The sequence below is a fragment of the Lutra lutra genome, chromosome 3 (genome assembly GCF_902655055.1).
Source record: "Lutra lutra chromosome 3, mLutLut1.2, whole genome shotgun sequence".
NCBI lineage: Eukaryota > Metazoa > Chordata > Mammalia > Carnivora > Mustelidae > Lutra > Lutra lutra.
In genome coordinates, this window is record NC_062280.1 from 780,697 (window position 1) to 801,912 (window position 21,216).

Consider the following 21,216-nt stretch of genomic DNA (forward strand, 5'->3'; position numbering starts at 1 on the left):
TTGCCAGGTCTTTGAAGTCTATCACAAGATTTTGTTTTTTTCAAAATATACAGCTGATGTCGTCCCAAAGCAGCTATTACAAGTTGACGCAGAGAAGTAAAGACACGATGAGAACCAAGAAAATAAATCACTTTTTAAAAAAGATTTATTTTAGAGAGAAAAAGCGAGCATGGGGGCAGGGCAGGTGGAGAGGGAGAGAGAGAGTCTTAAGCAGAGCCCCACTAAGTGCAGAGCCTGATGCAGGGGCTCGGTCTCATGACTCTGAGACCACGACCTGAGCCGAAATCAGGAGCTGGATGCTTAACTGACTGAGCACCCAGGCACCCCAAATCACTTTTTTAATCAACGGGTCAGGTCCATTCAAAAAGCCCAGAATCAGGGGCACCTGGGTGGCTCAGTGGGTTAAGCCGCTGCCTTCGGCTCAGGTCATGATCTCAGGGTCCTGGGATCGAGCCCCGCATCGGGCTCTCTGCTCAGCAGGGAGCCTGCTTCCTCCTCTCTCTGCCTGCTTCTCTGCCTGCTTGTGATCTCTCTCTGTCAAATAAATAAATAAAATCTTTAAAAAAAAAAAAAAAGCCCAGAATCACATGCAACTGATGAATCACAAAATTAACCCCTGAAATTAATATTACACTATATGTTAACTACAATGCCCTTAAATTTAAAAATCACAGAAAAACAAACAAATAATTCCTTAAAAAAAAAAGAGCCCAGAATCAGAATGAACAGTTGAGAACATTAACTTTTCTTTGATAGACATTTACCAATGAGCTCTGTTGAGAGGACTGTATTAGTATGTTCACATAAATATTAAAACTTTATTAATGGCATGTTATCAAAGGCATCACATATACAATATAAAGCAGAAATATTAAAATGTGCACAAAATTCTGACTTATCCTAAAATGGACATGGATGCACGGACGCAGAAGGTGGGCAGCAGGACCTGCGTCCAACTGCCGTCTGTTCTTCTGTAACTGTGGGTCACAAGTTACAGATAAAAATTGTGAGCCTCCTGTCCTATGTGTAACACTGACCTGAATACTAAGGAGGGAGGATCTGCAAAACGTATAATACATGGTCTCTTTCCTCAAAAAACTTGTAATCTAGCCAGTGAGGGGGGGCTAAGACAACATCCAGTCACAGAAGCATGAGGGGAATCATCATAGGAAGCCGGGAGAAGAGGAGGGGAAGGAGGCTTCCTCGTGGGGGCGAACGCAGCCTCCATGCGGAGGGCTGTGAATTTCAGGAAGGAGAAGCCGAACAAAACATCAGGAGCCCTAAGGATGGATGATTCGTGTTTACTAATAACAGAGTAAATGAGTTCTACTTAATGACAGTGTCCATTCAGAAGGGACAAAAATATTTTGTATTTAGTGAGACAAAAATCTGGGACAGTTAGAGGGGTAGCAGATAATGCAGAAAAATCTAAACCAAGGGAATGAGGCTAAATTACCACAGAAAGAGTCTACCTGTAAAGGTTTTAATTTATTTTTCTCTGATGGAAAAGAAATGTGAACTTGCTTGACTAAAAATACTCTGACGCTAATATAATGGATGAATGAGAGTAGAACAGCAATGTCAGAAATGCTGTATCCAGTGCATGTCACGCATGACTCCCTTGTTCCCTGTCTTTTCTGTCCCTCCCTGTACATATGCATGTATACACATGTATAATGCACATATACATATATGTGCATGTGTCTATATGCATAGCTATAGGAAATGTTGTATTTAACATGTGTGATATAGGAGTATATATTAATATATATGGTATATCTGATCTCCTTGGTATCTATCTGAGGTTTATGACACCTGGGTTGCCTGAGCCAGTATTGGTCCAAGCTCATTTTTTTTTTTTTTTTTGGTAGATCATATCCCAACATATATGTGATTTTTTGAAAATTGAAATACTTTAAAAATAAATCTATTTTATCTATCCACCAAAATGACAGACCTAGTTTTCTGTCAATATATATATTTATTTCAAATAGATCTTTTTTTTTTTTTGGCATCCCCCTTTCATTTTCGTTAGTGTCCCTATTTGATGACATCAGATGGAGATCATCGAAACCCACAAGATTGATATTCTGAACAAAACAGGTAGACTGAAGATGGAGAAGACAGGAGTGAACATTTCATTAGAAAAACAATAGAAGGACTGACTAGAAGGAGAGGGTGATCAGAGGAGAGTACCAAGTGCTCAAACTGAAACAGCTAGAAATGGTGGCAGAACTCTGAAAGTTTGGAAAGCTGGAAGTTTTCAGAAGACAAAGAAAAGTTACACAAAGTTCTTTTGGCTTCAAAGCCCATCATACTTCTATATGACAATAATCTTAACTTGTTTCCACTAAACATATCTGAACTGTGTAAGTTTCCATCTCTGTATTAATTTAGGCCTCTTGTCCTTTCTCTTCTGAAGGTTAATTGTAGTTTTGTGACCTTATGTGTACCGATCCGCTTAGCTGAGTAAGTAGAGATCTTACGAGTGTCTAAAATACCAACTTCTGCGAAGAGGAACTTAGAGACAGTTGCTTTGCAGGTGAGAAACGAAGGCCAAGGAAGTTACGGGTATTGCTCTGGGTCCCACAGGTAATAGCAATGAGTGATACTTAAGTGGCGTGGAGTGGGTACTGCTCTGTGCTTAGTGTACCTTGTATATTGACTGATTTCACCTCACAGCAAAACTTAGAAAGTGAGAACTGCATTACTGCCATCCTCACTGTATGGTGGGAAACTAAGGTTCAGAGAGGCTAAGACGTAACTCAAGGTTGCACAGCAACAAGTGGAAGAATTGGGATTCGAGCCCAACTCTTCAGGCTCAGAGTCTTTGACCTACTGGACTATAGCGCTAGTCCCAAAGGAAGAGTCAAGAAAACTAACTGCGGTAGTTTTTCATTCTGAAGATTAAGTACAGATGTACACATGTTTAGAGGGGGGGCTTTAGATGGATTTCTCTCACACGCATGGTGAGAACAAGCATTTGTTTTACCTACATTGATATACTCATTAGTTAAGCTCATCCAAACTCAAATACTTGTACATAAGGATGAGCTTACAAAAGATGTTATAAAAGTCTCTTTAAGGAAGAGCGAGCCTCAATCTCTGAGATCCCCTATATAGCCTACCAATAACAAAATCTGGAAATAAAAGGAAAAAATTAAAGCTCAGTTGGGCTTGGCATTCCAATATCTCCAGTCAAGGAGGCTCACTGGGAAACACATTCTCAAGCTTACATGCAATTTCGTGGTAGTTAAGGATAAACAGCAAACAACATTTCTAAAAGGTTTTCCTACTATCATCGTGAAGAGAAACATTAAAATTATGTTTACAAATGTTCTCCTTCATAATGATAGCACAGTCTAGCTACGTTTTTGGAATATTCAAATACTCTACCTAAGGATTGCTATTTAATGGAAAGAATTTTAAATGAATGCTATCCTATTTTTGTTGTGGGGTATGTTATTATTCCCATACACGGAATCACAATTAAAACAACTTACGTCTTTTCAAAAGAAAGTAATATGGAGAACCTTATACATTTGCCAGAGCCTTGAACAACAAGGTTTTACAGAAACATAAAAGCATATTTCCTAAATTAAAATATTAATATAATCACAAGCTCTGACAGATGTAATTATTTCTGAGCTGGAATATCAACAGTGTCTTCATAGACCTCAGCAAAAGCCTTTGGTGGAGGAGGAAAGGGATAGTCTACGTACAGGCAAAGTGGGGGCACAACTGCCCTCTGACATTGGGTGAGGTAGAGAAGGGCTCTTCTAGGTCTTGGTGAAGAGCGACAGCTGCATTTCCACCTTCCCCACTTGGATGGGAGGGACACGGGATTGAGTGGATCTTATGAAGCCTGAGGGCACAGCTGCATTGTCCCCTTTCACGTTAGCGACTCTGTGTCCAACTGCCTATAGTCGCTATTGCAATATTGTTTCACACTTTAGCTCAGGAAATGTCACAAAACAAAAGAATGAGAAATGAATACTCTAGAAAAGGAAGAAAAGGAGTCAGATTGGCTAGAGGAATTGAGTAGAGGAATTGAAGCCTTGAGGCAATTACATATAATAAAAAATGAAATAATTCTCTAGACAAAGAAAGGAGGAAGATTTCCCTAATTTTAAATGCAGTTACTATGAAAGAATTAAATGTCTATTGTTTTAAATAAAAATCCCTTTAATCTTGTTTTCTTTTAAATTCATGTTGTGAATTTTTACTGTTTCCTTAGTAATTTTTCTGTTATAACCATTAATTTGGTTTTTTTATACTTTTCATTGCACAACTACATAAAAACTTAGGATATTTATCAGACAGTATTTAAAACTCGTTTATCTTCTCACATTTATTTTGTCTCCTCCTTTCTATTTTGGCCGTGTGCATGCCAAAAATCATGATTTTTATACTTGATAAAACTTTAAGGCAAAATTTTCTCATAACTTATTCCATTCATTATGATAAATAAATACAGATCTCTATTTGAATTAGTGAAGCATTCCAAACAAAAAATATTGAAACATATTGAAAATGGATTTCATGCATTATTTTATTAGTAGACATATCATATCACATGTCTCTTTAAACCCATTAAGTTTGTTACTCTAAACTTTCACGTCTTTCACACAGTAAGATTTAGCGCACTTTTCAACATGGGATACTTAGCTGGATAAAACAAAATGTCACTGAAAGACACAGGGCTGGAAGGACACAAAGAAACAATGCAATGAAATTACTTAATTTCACAGATAATAAATCAGAACTACCAAGATATTTACTATTAATCATTATTACGAACAAAGTAGCGTTTGAAAACTAGACGTAACTCATCAGGCATTGGACTCGCTGCTCTCGTTACAGACTCTAATCTGAGGCCCTGAAGGCCTTTGGACACACGGTTTTCAAACCCCTCTGACATTCTGCAGGGCACTTAGGACGCCTCACGGGCTGCTGGAACGCGGCTTGAATGCCTGCAGTTTCGGGAATTTAATTCCTATGGAACCCACTGATTTCTTAAGACCTCACATTAAAAAAAAAAAACACTTTACTAAAGGAACCTTATACCTCAGATTTCACGAATTAATCCTGCTTCTGAGGCTGGGTTGAGGCCATAAGGAAGGGCTGGGACGTGGGCAGGAGGGTCTGCGCTGCGGGGACGGGGGTGAGGATGTAAACTTGATGTTGGAGCGCAGAGAACAGGTGTGAGTTCCCTCTCGGCCTCTCCCACTCACACCGCCCGGTCCTCCTGCACACACGCTTCCAGTTCTCCTTGGGGCCTCTCAGCGCTGCCATTCAGGGCGGAAGCGAAGCCCACAGACATGACCGGGACCCTGTGGCACCGAGAGTGGCACTGACATCCCTCCCTCGGGACAGGGACAGGGACAGGGCGCAGCCACCACTGCTCTCCATCCGTCCGGCAGAGCCGCTCCCCGTTTGCCTGCTGACGTGCTGGTTGTAACGGGGGATGCTGGAGACTGTCCCCACCCGATCCTGACACACCTGCCGTGGGAACCCCTGCTGCACACACTGTCTCTTTCACCCTCGGGCCACAGTTGTGCGAGCTACAGAACTCTCTCAACTCTCCTCACCTGGACATTTAAAACTTGCACACGGACTGCGTCGAAGCGAAGTCTCCAGTGTGTCAAAGAGCACGTGTGATTTTTAAAATTTAGGTGGGACCTTATATTTATCCTGTTAACCCCAAGATCTCTTGGCTGTTTTTAACTGCCTACATAATTGTGGTTTCCAGTTCTGCATTCCAATATTTTTACTATTTTCCTGCTCTGCATTTATTGTGGGCATATATTTCCTCTACGTCTACTTAAATTTGAAAAATACATTGACAGGGTATAGCCCAGAAAAGAATCTTGCAGAAATCCAAAGGACAATTCCCTTCAGAGTGACATAACCTTTGGTGATGGTTATTCAACAAATTCCTAATGTGTCCTGTGACTAGACACCTGAGCCCTTGCCCAATACCATGCTCAAAGAGCCCAGGCTGCCATCGTAATCATTGATCACCAGACATTGATGCTGACAGCTCTGAACATTATTTTATAAGATAAGTTTGGCAGAGTTAAACATCATAGGAAAGCTTTCATGTGATATATAATCAAAAGCCTCCCTCAAAGCATACTTGAAAAGAGAGGAAAATTATCACCCTTACAGGATCGAAGACAAACATTTTGAATTTCAGTATTTCAACACACCTATTATAACTAGAGTGTATTTAAAAAAAACAAAAACAAAAACAAACTTCTAATATACATTCTACTTCTATTGTTAACATAATATTTTGGGGGGAGCAATTTAAAAAAAAAAGGTATTCTTACCCAAAAAGCTGGGAGCCTCGGTAGGCTGGGGAGCGACGGAGTCATTATTCACAGAATCAACCGGGGTTACGTTATTCGTCAAATCAAGTGGTGTCATGCTGCCCCCAGAACTAATGGGCAGTGTATTATCCGTAGAGCCAGATATGACTGTATTGTGCACAGATTCTTCCAACTGAAGATCATGCGCTGGGAAAAAACACCATTAAAATGCAACATTGTCGTAAGTCCATGATCACACACACAAAGCAAGGCTCAGCGGTTGTGTTAAGAAGAGGAGACATCAGGGCACCTGGGTGGCTCAGTCATGATCCCAGGGTCCTGGGGTCAAGCCCTGTTTTGGGCTCCCTGCTCAGTGGGGAGCCTGCTTCCCCTCTCCTGCTCCCCCTGCTTGTGCGTTTCTCGTTAAATAAATAAATAAAATCTTAAAAAAAAAAAAAAAAAGAAGGAGGAGGAGGAGGAGAAAGAAAGGGAGGATGGGGAGGAGGAAGAGGGGAGGGAGAAGGAGAGGAGGAGGGAGAGTCGACCTCTACAGACACGGGCGCCTGAGTCCCCAGAGACTCTTGGGGCCTGTTTAGGTCAGGATCTCATGAGTCTCAAAGGGGAGCCCCGGTGGGTTCTGTGCTCGGTGGGGAGTCAGTTTCAAGGTTCTCTCCCTCTGTCCCTCCCCCAGTCATGCGCACATGGGCGCGCACGCACACTCTCACTCAAATAAATAAATAAATCTTAAAAAAAGAGTGGACTTCTAGAAATTTTATTCACATTGCTATGTTAAATTAGTGAACAGTAAATTTTCATATTTACCCATATCATTGAATAAGATCACATTTCTGTGAGTAACTTTGTAGTTCTTGGTTAGGAAAAGTAACAGTCAAAGTCTAAGGCAATCCTTTAATAAATTTCATGCTCAGGTAAAACTGATTGATTTAGGTGGTAGGTTCCGAAGAGCGACTTGTCTTCAAACTATTATAAATCTAAGGGATTTCAGCAGTCCTATTCTTATGCTTACATTGTACTACAATATTCTCAGGAAACAAAAATGATGTAACTTAAAATAAATCTATGGAAATAAGTTCCTCTATACATTTCTTACTTTTCTGTTCCTTTTTTTTAAAGTTAACACAGTGACTAATTTTTTTTACCAGATTTAGTGGGTGGTAATGTATCTTCATCTGCGCGACTGAAGCGAAAATCTAAGTAAGCTTGAACATCCTTTAAGATCCGTCATTCTTGAAAGAATGCCTGTAAATGGTGTAAAATGAGACGGGGGCGACTTACCTAAGTCCTCACAGGTGCTCTTGCATTGTTCCAGTGACATGAAGTTGTTCTGATTGCCGAGGCACCCGCCATACTTGAATTCTTCGCATTTCTTTGTCTCATTGTTATAAAAATACCTACTCAAATAACCTCGACAGAGTCCACCGTCTTTATCCAAAAAGCAGTAATCTGGCTTTCCTGGAAATTACCAAAATGTCAGAAAGCAAATGCTTTTTTGTGAATAATTGAATTATGCTGGGTGAATGTACAAAACAACTAAGTTGAAGTTATTTAAAGAGTAAACATGAAAAATTAAAGGTACGAGGTAAAAATGAAACTTTATCCACAGCCGCACAATATTAAAATTGTCCACTACGTCTGCTGGGACGTTTAAAATAAGGAAGATGCATCTATTGCACACATTGTTGCTACTGAAATTTCAAGTTCTCAATTTCTCAACATAAATTAGTAGGGCACCAACTATCAACTATTTCATGAGTTGAAAGAGTAAAAGATATTGTTATTTTACCCTTGGTTTGGAAGAAATATTCAAAAATTCATAATATTACAAAATATCATGGCAAAATTTTGGTTCAATTTTTTTTTAGGCCTACATGCATTGACATTTAGGAAAGATCTCGGAATATTTCATATTTTTCAGGTGTAGACTCTCATTAGGGAAAGAAGTATAATGTGTTGCTTCATTACAATGGTTTCAATTTTTAAAAATATTGGAGTAGGAGCTTTGAGGCTTATGGAAGCTTTCATGGCTATTCTTAGAAGTTCCTGAATTCTTATACCAGAGTCTGTATTAAGTGAGGCATGACATCCTCTGCCTCTGTGTCTCCTGTTTTTCTTCTTCCCAGCGTTGGAGTGACTCCAACAGTGCAAAGGCAGAAAGGAAATACATGTTCAGGGATTGGAGAGGCTTTTGAAAAAAATCTAATGCCCATTCTTTGATAGTGGTCCAAACCAGATTAAACACAGCTGTCACAGAAGCTGTGCCACTGTGATCTACATTACAAGCCTTGTCTACATGCACACTCTGTAAAGAGGGGAATTAAACTTATTTTCAAAATGGTGATTGCAAGATATACGGAGCTTGAATTGGGCGAGGCCCCCATCTCCCCACTTTTTCCCTGCAACTATATTATCAGAGTGGCAAAAACGAACTGTCGTGTCCTTTTACATTTTAAAGCAACTTGTTCTATCTCAAGGAAGCAACACTCAGGAGGGTTTTACTATAAAAAGCATATATTTAATAATGATTTCTGCAGTAATTGCAAACCTTCAGGAAGGCTGATCTCCTAGGAGAGCATTGTTTTATTAAATAAACATCTTATCTTCATGTAGTATAAAATATCTATCTTCTATACCTTCTCAAATTTCCAGTTTAAAGTTATTTTGTTTATTGTTTATTGCCTCTTGTTTCTCAAGGTGAATGTTACTATTATCACCATATTGGCCATTTGTGGTTAAGTGTAATTTATGGGACAAGGAAAAAAACTAATTCTTTTTTTTTTTAAAAACTAATTCTTTAAATTTTTTTAATACTTTTTTTACAAGAGACTGAGGAAAAGATACATTCAGTTGCTATCATTTTTATTTGTCTTGGCCTTAGTATGTACTTCATAGGAAATTTTAAATCATCCTAACAGAGATTATAAGAATTCTATGTTTAACAAAAAGGAGTAGGTAAAATACATTGCGTATAAAGAATACAAAACAATAGGAAATTATGCTGAGAAGTATAATTAAGAAATTGGAAGTTGCTATTATTTATGAGGCCCCATTCTAATGACATAAATTTATTTTAAGACGAACTTGAAATTGTACACTTGTAAAATAATTCTACTTGGGCCTACCGCTTAAAATAAGGTTACAAATCAGGAAATTCATGCCCCATATTTCCCAGGTAAAGTTGCACTTGTACTAAATCTGAAACACAATCCTTGCTCTAGGCTGAGTCTCGGTTAAAACACAGAATACAGATTTTTAGCGAGAAACAAACTTCCACTGGCCACATTAAGTTTTACTATTAAGTTCTGTTTGGGGCTGCACACTTGACAATTGTCCTAAACCAAACTATTTCGAAGAGGCCGTCCTGTAACTGTCCCAGTGTTGACACTGAGAAGCCCATCACGAAGTTCGACTGAAGTGGGGATGCTTAGAGGCCTCATTCGAGGTCTTTATTCTCTCATATCCTTATATAATATCAGTGAAGAATGAGAGAAGAGGAGCTCCTAACTGGGACACTAATTACACATGTACCTTACGGCCCTGTGGCCACCTGCTAAGCCCAGCGACTTCCCGGCCCACCTCCCTGACTCTGACAAATGTGTTCATTCAAGTTGCCTCTTGATCTTTCTCTTGCTCTGACACAGCAATCTCCATCCTGGGGTCTCCTGCTTTCTGTCACGTCTCCTACAAATGCTGAAGTCGAACTCTAGGCTGGGGATTCTGGAAGCATGGTGATCTCCTGAGCAAAGCAATGTGACGAACCGAGCAGGTCATGAACGAAATTGAGGACACCTTGTTTTGCTCTTCAATGCCACCGCTATTCTAGGATGATTAAGAAATCCATACATCTACATGGAACAGAGAGCATTCTTACCTTGTATCTAAGGAAACGTTATATTTTTTGTCTTAATCAAGTTAATGCCAATCTGACAAAGCTCCTAAAAATGTTGATTTAGAACGTGTTAAAGGTAAAAGGGCTCTATTTCCCTTAATGTGCTCATTTTATAGTCAGGGAAAGAGGAGTTCCAATGGCAGAAGTGATTCTTCTAGTTGGTAGCAGAAGTGTGCCCCTTTGCCTACCATAGAGGTCTTCCTCACACCTACTAATTTATACTGCGCTTTATAATATATACGTTTATGTTTTATATGCTGTCAATTTTTGACTGTGTGGAGCCAATAACTTTGGTAAAAATAAAATACTGCATTTTTGGAAAAATATAAATTAATTGAATTAGTAGAAGAAAAAGAATGATTGAATTCCAAATCATTACATATACATTAAATAGCATAATTTTATAATTAGTTTTATCTGCATACATTTTTTTTCTTAATTTCACTTTTAAAAAATACCGTAACATTTAAATGTTGGTATTTCTTTTCACAAAGATATCATCTTTTACTTGGTGGATGAAACCCGCTATTTGTAAATATCCTGCATTCTTTGATACCACAGATAACCAATTTCATTTAATTGGGACATGGAACATTTCTGTAAAGATTAATTCAATATTTATAGAAAGTTATTTTAAAATTTATAAATAAATACATCCACTGATAGTGTTTGTACAAACCTTGCCACTGAATTTATTTTATAAATTTTGATTCCAAAGTCTAGTAAGTCTTAAGTTTATCAGCCTCAAAACCTTTCAACTTTTTCTCACACATTTTAATCGAACTCAGAAAAATTAAAATGTACTTTGAATTTTGTGACTCCTTTCTTAAGTTAAATAATTTGATCTCTTTGTTCCGTTCTTCTCATTCAAAAGAAAATGACATAAATGGTAGTTGGACCAAGTCAGTTTCTAGACCTTTACTAAAAGGAATGTATTTCTTAATCTACTGATACTTTTTCATGTGCTAATATAACACTTTAATCAGAAAATTATTTAATATAAATCTAAATTTAAAACCAATAAATAATTTAAATCACAAGGTAAAAGTGTGCACACACAGTGTATAATGGTGAGAGCAACTGTTTACTGCCGCGTCTACATTCACTGCTGTGAACCGACTGGGACGGCTCGGAGACGTGGACCAGCTCGGGGAACTACTGGGTGTAACTCGCGGAAGACACACGGCACTGAGATTATCAAGGGACTAGGATCTGAGAACTAGAGTGAGGTTAGTGGCATCTAAGTTACTGCTCAGGAGATGGGAAAACACCATGTGCATGGCTGTGGGATTTGGCCGATCTGAGACTAAATACCATGCTGCGTCAGAAGGAGAGGACAAGACAGTGTCCGAAGACTTCCCTGCCAAATACCATGTAGGCTGTTCTAAATGTTTCATTATATCGATACAAAATAAAGCACAATTTCAAAGATCATATGGATTTATGATGAACTCCATAGCAAAAACAGCTAAGAATCGAATTTCTAAGTGTCTTACATAAATTCTAATTAGCATATAAATGAATGTTTACCTTTTTCTAATTTTATCTGTGTCCTAGTCTTTGGATAAACTGTAAGAAAAAACAGTATGTGCATCAGTTACAACAATATATATAAATAAGTTATATATAAATTTCAATTTAACAAACTAGGATGATATATTTATTGCCATTAAAATTATTCTTACACAAAATGTCAACAAGTAGCTTAAATTTCTTATTTTCTCTAAAGATTAAATAATTTTAATTTTTATAAATATGAGGCTATCTACATTTTAACATAATAATGTCTTAAAACCAGGGTCGAAAGTTTCTAACACACTGACAAAAGTAAGAATTCGTGGTGAACTACAACTGCTATTCAAAAGATCCATGACTGAAAATCATTAAGGTAATGTGAAATATGAAAGTAATTCCAGCAGCGCACTTGGCATATCAGAACAGATCGTTTCTACAGAGAAGTGGCAGTAGGGGAAGAAGAAACCAGAATCGTCTCCTTTCCTGATTCCTTTCCCGCTGCATTGCTTCAACCCGATCACAAGTTTTATTATGATTTCTAAGTACGGAAGAGAAATGAAGCAAAAAATATCTGTGACATATTTTTCAGTTTAACCGCAAAGAATTAATGGAATTACTCCACTCAGGACTAGAATGCTGCTTGTCTTTGACCCACTGTCTTCAAGTATAGATTCTACGTTCTAATTTAAATGAATAGTAATGAAATGCAAAGCAGTACAGTACGTGAAGTTTTAATTTGCTCAAGTGGACGTTAGGAAGGCTGAGCGATGTTTGTTGTACAATCATTTGTTTTGCAGAGAAAAGCTCTGGGCAAGGCAGTTCACAATTAGTTGTGTAGCCAGAGAGATAGGGCTGGGGGGGTAAGTTGGTGTATATGCCCTTTCAGCCAAAAATCAACAGTTAGGGGGCGCCTGGGTGGCTCAGTGGGTTAAAGCCTCTGCCTTCAGCTCAGGTCATGGTCTCAGGGTCCTGGGATCGAGCCCAGCATCAGGCTAGGCTCTCTGCTCAGTGGGGAGCCTGCTTCCCCCTCTCTCTCTGCCTGCTTATGGTCTCTGTCTGCCAAATAAATAAATAAAATCTTTTTTTAAAAATCAACAAGTTAGGTTATTCTTTGCAGAATAAAACATCTTTGAAAGAGAAGGTAATAAGGCCTCTTTTTAAAATTTTCCTATGCTTTATTAAATAGTCTTTAAAAAAGCACATATATACAGTATTTTAGATATCAAGGAAACCTCAGGGTCTTTCTCATTGTAAATAACCAACTGTCAATGTGTTTCCGTTAGATAGTGAATTGTCATAATTAGCTTATATTGAAATATTTTAATGCACAATTAACTTGTTACAGTTTTAATTTACGAGGGCAAAGAAAAAATATATACAGATAAATATTACATCAGACTAGAGTGCTAAATAATCATTTTTACTGTTTTGCCTATTGACAGTAGCCATTGGATAGGAACAGAGAAATGCTTGATTTCAGTGTTCATGCAATATTTAAAGAGATAACTTGTTTTCTGATTCCATTCCAAGCTGGATTAATTTAGCTGGCGTACATGTGAACTAACTCAAATTTTTGTATTGGCATGCTGGAATTGAAATATATTTGTGAGGGCGCCTGGGTGGCTCAGTGGGTTAAGCCGCTGCCTTCGGCTCAGGTCATGATCCCAGGTCCTAGGTTCGAGCCCCACATCGGGCTTTCTGCTCAGCAGGGAGCCTGCTTCCTCCTCTCTCTCTGCCTGCCTCTCTGCCTACTTGTGATTTCTCTCTGTCAAATAAATAAATAAAATCTTTAAAAAAAAAAAAAAGAAAAAAAAAGCAAAAAAAAAAAGAAATATATTTGTGATACCAGTGATTATCTTTAAGATTCTGAAAATAACATGGATACCCTATTTAATTGATATTTATGCCAACCAGCTTTATTTAATTAATGTTATGCCAGTCTGAAGAAATAGATAAGTTTTACAGCAAATTATCCAAATTATCTTTTCCTAGATTTATTTAGAGCATAACATATGTGAATTCACATTTTAAATATCTTACTATGGTTATAATATAATTAATATCTAACAAATTAATTGGTAATTACATAACACATTTTAGTAATTTTACTTACCCCCTATTCTTTCTTCATCTTTTTCTCTTATATTGGGGACCAAAGGGTAAGAGCTTAAGACTAACTTTTTTTTTTTTAAGACTAACTTTTAATGATCCTTATTTGTTGAAGTCAGCCTAGAAACTATTCTAAGTGGGTGGGAAAAGGACTGTAGGGTCAGAAGATTCTCATTGTGACTGAATAGGTCTTCATGGTTCCAAACAAAACGTTAAATAATAAAGTTAAAGAAAAAGGAGGAATGTTAATATGCTCTTTAATTCCCTGTGGGGAAAATTCCCATCTAAACCCCCCACGAAAAGCCACAAGTCACAACTGGTCCAGCCCGTAAAACAGCAGGCAGTGTAAGCCGCGTACTTCCGAGAGCCTTTGTGCCTGTGTCCGGAGTCGATGAAGTCCTGTGAAACTAAACACACTTTTTGCCACGCCGTAGAGGCTGACTGGCTAGAAAACTGAATGAGAATTTGATAATTTGATCTTTACATCTAATTCTCTAATTACCCACGCTACATTACAGCTATTTTTCCGAAATTAACAATCAAAGATAATATGGTTTAGGCTATAGGAAGAAAGCGACTGACCCGAAAGATAATCATTTTAAAAGCCATGTACTTGAAGCCATATTATAAACTTAACTTTTCTTTTAAAAAAATTATTAACCTTAATTTCATGTTTCTATTATTAGATAGGAAAATACACCAAAAATTATACATATTTGGAAAAAATTAATAAAACAACTTTAAGTGCAAAAGGAGAGCTGTGCTTACACGGCAAACTAAACACCGTCATAGTTCCTATTCTCTGAGATACGTGGCTTGCTTTTATTCTCAAACACGGCAGTTTACGAGATAGAGTTCTCACTGGTCTTCCCAAATAATACAAAACTTCAGCTTTCAAGCCTTAATATAAAATATAAATATTTTGATTTTATGTTTCCTATACTTATCCCATCTGCCCTTTACCTAGGAAAAACACTTAAAGTGGCATATGAATTTGGGGGGCGCCTGGGGGGCTCAATCAGTTAAACATCCAACTCTTGATTTTGGCTAAGGTTGTGATCTCAGGCTCCTGAGACGGAGCCCCTTGTCGGGCTCCTGGTGGGCATAGAGCCTGCTTGGGACTGTCTCTCCCTCTCCCTCTGCCCCTCCTCTCCCGCTTGGTCACACATACTCTCTCTCTGTCTTAAAAAAAAAAAAAAAAAAAAAGTGATATGAATTTCTATAATGAAACACTGAATAACATTCTGTCAACAGAATGTTAACTAATTAAAAGTAATTAACACATATTAAATAAAAAACAACCAAAAAATTTCTCAAAATAATCACATTGATCTTGGTTAACTGTAAAATAATTAGGTTCTCAGCATAAAGAGGGCCACTTTTGAGAGATTTCACTGGCTGCTTCCATAATATTTATACCTTATCGCAGTAACTAAGCAGTGTGCTTTACATGTGCACAAAAATTTAAACTACTATGAGCATAATGAAAAAATGTATAATTTAGCAGGTAGAGACATTAACAGGCATGGCAGGATAAAAGGACAACATGCTGACGTCATTATTTTCTAATGTTTTTAAGTGCTTTCAAGCCTACAGTCACATTATTTGCTTGAAAGGATCTTTCCCATGAATAAGCGATATAAATATTAGGATACATAGCATTAATGACTTTGGTCTGTGTGAGCATCACATCCTCAATGTGCCCAGGAAGAAACTGAGCTTCAGAGAGTAACAACATTCAGGATTGAAACAAAATGAGCATTTATCTCATTTATTACTTTTTATTAAACTGTTATTCTATTCATAACATAATGTGTCCATCCTCATTGAAAGTCAGTTAACTCTGATGGTGTTGTCTCTTTCTGGATCATTCTATTCCATTGATTTCTGTCTGTCCTTTTACTCACATCATTCTGCTCAATTTTGGCAGCTGTGCTATAACTCTTGAAATCAGATAAAGTCTGGAGCCCCTGAGTGGCTCAGACTGTTAGTATCTGACTCTCGGTTTGGGCTCAGGTCACTGTCTCAGGGGTGTGAGATCGAGGCCGACACTGGCTCTGAGCTCAGCGCAGAGTCTGCTTGAGGTTCTTTCTCTCCTCCCTCTCCCTCCCTTTCTAAGATAAACAAAGTCTTTTTTAGAAAATGGAAATCAGATAGAGTCCTCCAAATTTGCTCTTTTATTCAGAATTATTTTAGCCATCCTAGGTCCTTTGTATTATGTATCAATTTCAGAGTTGACTAATTAATATAGAAACAAAAACGTGCTGGAATTTGATTGGCATAGGATAAAATTTCCAGGTCCATTTGTGGAGAATTTACATCTCAACTAAAGTGAGTCTTTCAATCCATCGTTTTATATCTGTGTTCACTGAAGTCTTCTTTGTTTCCAATGGCTTTTTAACAATGTTTCATAGATTTCATTGTAAATGTTATGCACTTTTTAATTTAAATCCATCACTAAGAATTTTATGTTCCTGGGCGCCTGGGTGGCTCGTGGGTTAAGCCTCTGCCTTCGGCTCAGGTCATGGTCTCAGGGTCCTGGGATCGAGCCCCGCATCGGGCTCTCTGCTCAGCGGGAAGCCTGCTTTCTCCTCTCTCTGCCTGCCTCTCTGCCTACTTGTGATCTCTGTCAAATAAATAAATTAAATCTTTAAAAAAAAAAGAATTTTATGTTCCATTATTTTAAATTGAACTGTTTTTTTTTAAATTTTGTCTAATTTTCTATTTGTTCATTGCCAGTATGTGTGTGTGTGTAAATATTTACACTGTCCTTTTATCCAATGAGATTTCTAAAATCGTCTGCCAGTTCCTAAAATTTGTCATATATATAAGTGGGTTTTCTCTCAGTCATGGGGGTGCTCTGGGGTGTTCCATTTACAAATCCCTGTAATTATTTTCTCAAACTTAGGGAATTTCACCAAATGCATTTTGTTGTTCAGTGACAAACTCAAAGGGACTCTTGTTCTGACTTTTTAGCTTCTTCTCTACATATGTCCATTCTCTCCCACTTATTATGCCCCCAAACCCAGTGACCTCAGTCTCCTAATGTCCCATCTCCATATTCCCTACCAGGGAGACCACCGTCCTGGGCTTGGGTTCCCCTCCCGTGGCTGTGGTTCAGAAGTGCCTTCATGCAGAAAGCTGGGGGGCCTGGACTCTCCTCACGTGGTTCCCTTCTCTCGGAGGTCACAGTCCTGCACTCCCTTTTGAGCCATGCCTGCCAGCAGTTGCTTCATATATTTTGTCCAATTTTTCTAGTCATTCATATCAGGAGAGAAAGTTCAGTTTCAGCTACTCCATTTAGCTGAAGATAGGATTTTCTCTTTAGGTGGTTTTCTAAAGCCTGGCAGTCCCTTCTCTATCTGCTAGTTCCGTCCTCACAGTGGTTTACTACACGAAACAGCCCTCATTCAAGCAGCGAGCGGCTCCAGAAGATGTAATAAGGAGATGGAAGCCAGAGCCTCGTCTCTATGTGGTAGGTAGGAATGACGTTGTAGAAGATACCATAGGCAAGGTGGTCACTGAAAGGCCAAATAATTATATTTGATCAAATTCTAAAGAAAAGGGTAACTTTTATACCATGGTGAAATAAAAGAAACAGGTGTGCATTACGGGAAAGAGGCCAGTTGACGAAAACGTTCAGGCTGCTAAAGGGAAAGATGAGAATCAGAAAGAATGAGGCGAACGGGCCTCTAGCCGAGGTGCTGAACCTGCTGGTCAGCCCGCACGGACGGACGCTTGGCCCAGCACGGACGAGAACAAGGCCCAGTGAATGGAAAATGACCAGGGGATCACCAAAACCAGAGGCCCCACAGAAGAGCCCCGAACGCTTGATCTGTGTTAGTAACATTTCCGCACTTGTATTAAGGAGAAGGAAGGAAGGAAGTGCTCAAGGGCGAAGAAATGCATTCACATCGACCCTTCTCTGTCGGCTCTAGAACCTCACGGAGTCACACACGGGAGACGTTCTCTCTTTTCACCACAGTGAGATTTTCCCACATGCCAGGAGCATCATGAAGCCAAGGCTATTTTGTAAGAGCTGCTTGGGAAAGCGTCACCCAAGTGAGAACGCAGAACTGTCTGTTTTGCAAAATGCAAGACACCTCGAGTTACTGAAGACGCCCTCTCCATAGAGCTACCATTTAATTCACCTAGCTCTAACAGCGCGCTCTGGGGACACTTGGGTGAGACGCTGCGGAGATAAAGACAATGCGGATTCTTCTATCCCGTAAGTAGCTCACAATTCAGAAGAATGAAACAGACATAAAAGCATTCCAAACTTTGGCCAGCAATTATCTGGAATTTATCTCAGTGAGATGAGATAAAACCATATTATAGTTTGTAAAATTCAGGGGGAAATGTTTTAGTAGGATTAAAGCAAAATAAAAGTGTTCCATAAAGCTTACCAGCAATGTAATATGATATACTTTGAAAAAAATATAATATATATGATATACTTTCAAAAATAATATAATATGATATACTTTGAAGAGTAAAAATATGAAAAGTTGGGCTTCGTAAAGTCTACATGGGCCAGAAAGGTTCATATTTTCTTTTCCACACTCTTCCATTCTCTTTAGGTAGAGAATGACTTAATTTTCTCATATGTATATGAAACATCTATATATTTCTGCTCTCTGATGGTGTTTAGAATTTTCTAGTGAGTAGCTACTGGAAGGCTCAGAGCGGCTTTGACCGAGGGTAGCTATCGGGTCACTGTGCTGATGAAGGGAAGACTAAGTCAATGTGACTAACAATTTCCTTCCTGACAACTCACAGCTGCCCAGGAGGCAGAATTATACCCAATTCACTGCAGATATAAAATCAGTGAACTTAAAGGTTTTTCTTCTTTCTTTGTTATGGAGAAAAATATAGGATGACAAATGAGGCTTAATATAATTTGTAATAATGGATATGGAAAATGAAAAGCAGTAGTTGAACATGAATGCCAAAAATGTGAAAAAAATATTCCTTGGAATGTTCAAATAGTTCTAATTTTTTTTCCTAAAATTATCAAATCTATAATTAGATCCGATAACCCTAAACTTTTTTTTTTTTAAAGACTTCATTTATCTATTTGACAGAGAGAGACCACAAGTAGGCAGAGAGACAGGCAGAGAGAGAGAGAGGAGGAAGCAGGCTGCCCGCCAAGCAGAGAGCCCAATGCGGGGCTCGATCCCAGGATCCTGAGATCATGACCCGAGCCGAAGGCAGCGGCTTAACCCACTGAGCCACCCAGGTGCCCCAACCCTAAACTTTTTTTAAAAGTTAAAGGAGCTCGAGGCTCCTGGATGATAACTGTCTCCAGAAACCTACCTTCTGTACATTTTTCTTCGCAGTCCTCCAGAGTTGCAAATCGATTCTGATTTCCTTCACATCCCCCATACATAAATTCCTCACACTGCTGAGTGTGGATGTTGAAAAAAAATTGCTTAATCATGGCTCTGCATGGGCCATTATCCGGTTTCAAAGCACAAAATGAATGTAGAAGTTTCAGTGGCGGCAACTCGACATCTACAAGGTAAAAATAAAAGATACAGAACCTTTCATCCACGCAGTGATAATGTATTTTATTTCCTTTTCCATCTGTCCTGATTTTTCTTAAAAAGTACAACAGAAACAACACAGACTGAAGAAACCAGGACAAGTTATTTAAAATTATCAAAAAGGTAAATAACATTTATAAAGATGCCAAATGAAAAAATTTTATCAACAATTAAACTTTAACAGTAGAATAATTTTCTAGACTAGTGTTAGGGATTTGGTTTAAATGTACACAGTCAACCAGCATAGAAATGCGTAGTCATCGTAAGGTCACCATTGTGTTGACATTGCAGGTGAGTAGAGACATCTTTTTAAGCTCAGCAGTTTTTAGGGGTACACATTAATGGGTATCTCTCTGATTTGCTCTCCCTAATCCACAATTGTGTCATTTTTTGCACACAAACAACTTTGTAAAAGCAGCAGTATACACATGTTCATGTAGATATATACACACACATATATTGTATTATCACACTGTATTAAGCCGTTCCCAAATTATGAAAATGTTGGTGTTTAGTATTACAAATACATATATATCATGGTCCATTCTTTTACTTACCATGGTTAGTTTTTAACAATGTTGAAAAAACTTAATACTGTCTATGTTTTAAAATAGAATGAGGCAATTTTTTTGATCTTGAGTTAGAATTTTTTTCCCTCAATATCCAACCACTTATTTTAGTCACAGAGGAATTTCATATCTTGGGAAAGGACTTGGGTATACAGAAAACTCAATTTAAAATTTTAAGTTTTATAGAGTCTAATAATATTAATATAGGACTAATTTTAAGTAAGTTGCATTTGCTTATAGAATCTATCAGTAAGATAGATACTGAAAATTGTGGTTGGTACTATCAGAATAATAAAAACAAAATAATATTATTTATACTTCTTGAGTATTGTCTATAATATATTTTCTAAGACTTCCAGTGTTCACAAGGATCACTTCTGAGGGACGGTGAAGCCTTAAAATGACCTCAGCCAATTTGCCCTTTAGAGGGCAGCAGTACACTGCTAAAATAAAATGATGAAGTCTGGGTATCTCCCAAAGGAGTTTAATGCACTATAAATTCACTTCGAAAAAATATGAATGGATGTCATCATTTTAAAATACATGAAACATTTTAAAAGAATTAAATAAAAGAACGAGTTTGTGAATATATAACCGCCTAGAAGGAAATCAATTTTGAATATCCTATAGTTTTAAAACTTCTGTGAATTTTTTGAAAGAGAAGATATAGATATCATAAAAGTTGGATTAGATAATTTTATTAAGTATCTTCTACCCTCCAGCTTTTGTTACCTTAATGATCTACATCGAGTTAATGTCAAGTGTGAGCCATATTTCGGTAGTGTTAGAACTCTTTATGATAAAATAATTGGAATTTTTTGTTAATTTCTATATGGGTCATAAAATGATAAGTAAGCCCTGAAATCTTAGAAGGGTTAAAAATATAGCTTTCCATACGTAATTTATTATTATTCATTATTATTCATTTCACAGTAATAATTTATGAACATGTGAATTTTGTCTCAACCACTCACCCAGCTTTTAAACTTAAAAAACAAAAATCAAAGTTTAATTTATAAAATGCCAAATCATCATTTTGATTTCTTGGATAACTGAATTGACAATTTTTTCAATTGAAATAAATTGAGCTGACAGAAATGACAGAACAGTAAATTTTCAGGTCCCAAATTTGATCAGGTAGAATAACATAAAGCAGAGATTTATTATGACACACAGATCTTCATCTACTAAAGACACGGATATTGAATTAATGAAAACACAGTTTTCATTAATTGGCTAATTAGCAGGTTTGGCTA

The 21,216-nt window shown here is 37.7% G+C and overlaps 1 protein-coding gene across 9 annotated transcripts in view; it reads right to left on the reverse strand.

Moving 5' to 3' along the window:
- TFPI (tissue factor pathway inhibitor) overlaps positions 1-21,216 on the reverse strand; it is a 90,269-nt gene that overhangs the window by 13,697 nt on the left and 55,356 nt on the right. For 6 of the 9 annotated variants that reach the window (XM_047721370.1, XM_047721375.1, XM_047721376.1 and 3 more), the window contains 4 exons: positions 19,162-19,359; positions 11,752-11,790; positions 7,611-7,787; positions 6,336-6,521 (listed from right to left, as the gene is read on the reverse strand). In XM_047721370.1, coding sequence (XP_047577326.1) covers positions 6,336-6,521; positions 7,611-7,787; positions 11,752-11,790; positions 19,162-19,359 — 600 coding nt within the window. Of the gene's footprint in view, positions 1-665; positions 1,281-4,536; positions 4,704-6,335; positions 6,522-7,610; positions 7,788-11,751; positions 11,791-19,161; positions 19,360-21,216 lie in introns of those variants that run through there. The other 3 variants (XM_047721378.1, XM_047721377.1, XM_047721374.1) reach the window with 3 other exon arrangements.